Genomic DNA, 939 nt, shown 5'->3' with positions numbered 1-939 from the left:
ATGTGAGGGACAGCTGGAGAAACATGTGCAGGAACAACAACTTGAATGCACAGCACTTCCAAATTTATGTATGTATTAAAAAATGTGTGTAAAAAAAAAAAAAAAAATTCTGCATTTCTTCTTCCTCATCGTTTAAATTGGCTTCTCTTTCAGTTTCTTGAAATGGGTTTTGGGAAAGGAGGAGGAAACCTCCTTGACAATGTCTATTTCTACAACAAGAGGGACAGGAACACAGCATCCAGGATTCAGTCGTATCAGGTACACGTTCATCTGTATGAGCAGCTTTATCACACAGTTTTCATCTCATGATGAGAGATCGTAAATGGATTGTGCTTTTACTCTTCTCCCTGCAGGTGTCCAGTCTGAAGCCAGTGAAGTTTCATGAGAAGCTTGTGAGAGTTTACTGTACAGACATGGATCAGAGGGTTCAGAGGAAAGCCGAGCGACACTTCCATAAATGGTGCACAGACAATAGAGACACCTTCATTGAGTTCGGCCCTGTTTTAGATGATGATGACTCAGGTAACACCTATTGTGCTAACAAGCTAATATAATTATTGGTGCATTCATATTCTCTAGTTTGTGTATTTTAATTCTCATTTTAAACTACTTGTTATATTGCAGGAGAAGGAGCACATTGAACCATCAATACATGCTGAAAACAGAACATAAGAGCCATTTGATATTTTATCTGCTCTTAAAAGCATATAGATCATGTAAGTCTAAACAAAATATCTAGTGCATGTATTTATTTGATTTACATAACATTAAGACAATATTAAAGTAAAGTGAAATTGTGAAGTAGCAGCTTTCTCTCTCTCTCTCTCTCTCGCTATATATCTTGGGTTTTTTAATGGGTTTTATCATTTACAGTTTATCATCATTACAATGTGTGTAATCAAATAATAATATGAAAATATAATTGTAAAAGTTTTACAA

General features: G+C 35.1%; 1 protein-coding gene across 1 annotated transcript; it reads left to right on the top strand.

Annotated features, from left to right (window-relative positions):
- Positions 1-939, top strand: LOC132144171 (deoxynucleoside triphosphate triphosphohydrolase SAMHD1-like). The gene is made up of 4 exons (XM_059554934.1): positions 1-68; positions 154-258; positions 354-522; positions 625-939. Exons 1-4 carry the CDS (start codon positions 24-26, stop codon positions 639-641), a joined length of 336 nt encoding a protein of 111 aa, XP_059410917.1. The 5' UTR covers positions 1-23; the 3' UTR covers positions 642-939.

Source organism: Carassius carassius, chromosome 7 (genome assembly GCF_963082965.1).
Source record: "Carassius carassius chromosome 7, fCarCar2.1, whole genome shotgun sequence".
Lineage (NCBI taxonomy): Eukaryota > Metazoa > Chordata > Actinopteri > Cypriniformes > Cyprinidae > Carassius > Carassius carassius.
Note: the sequence above shows the minus strand (reverse complement) of the source record. Positions and strands in the feature narration are given on the sequence as shown.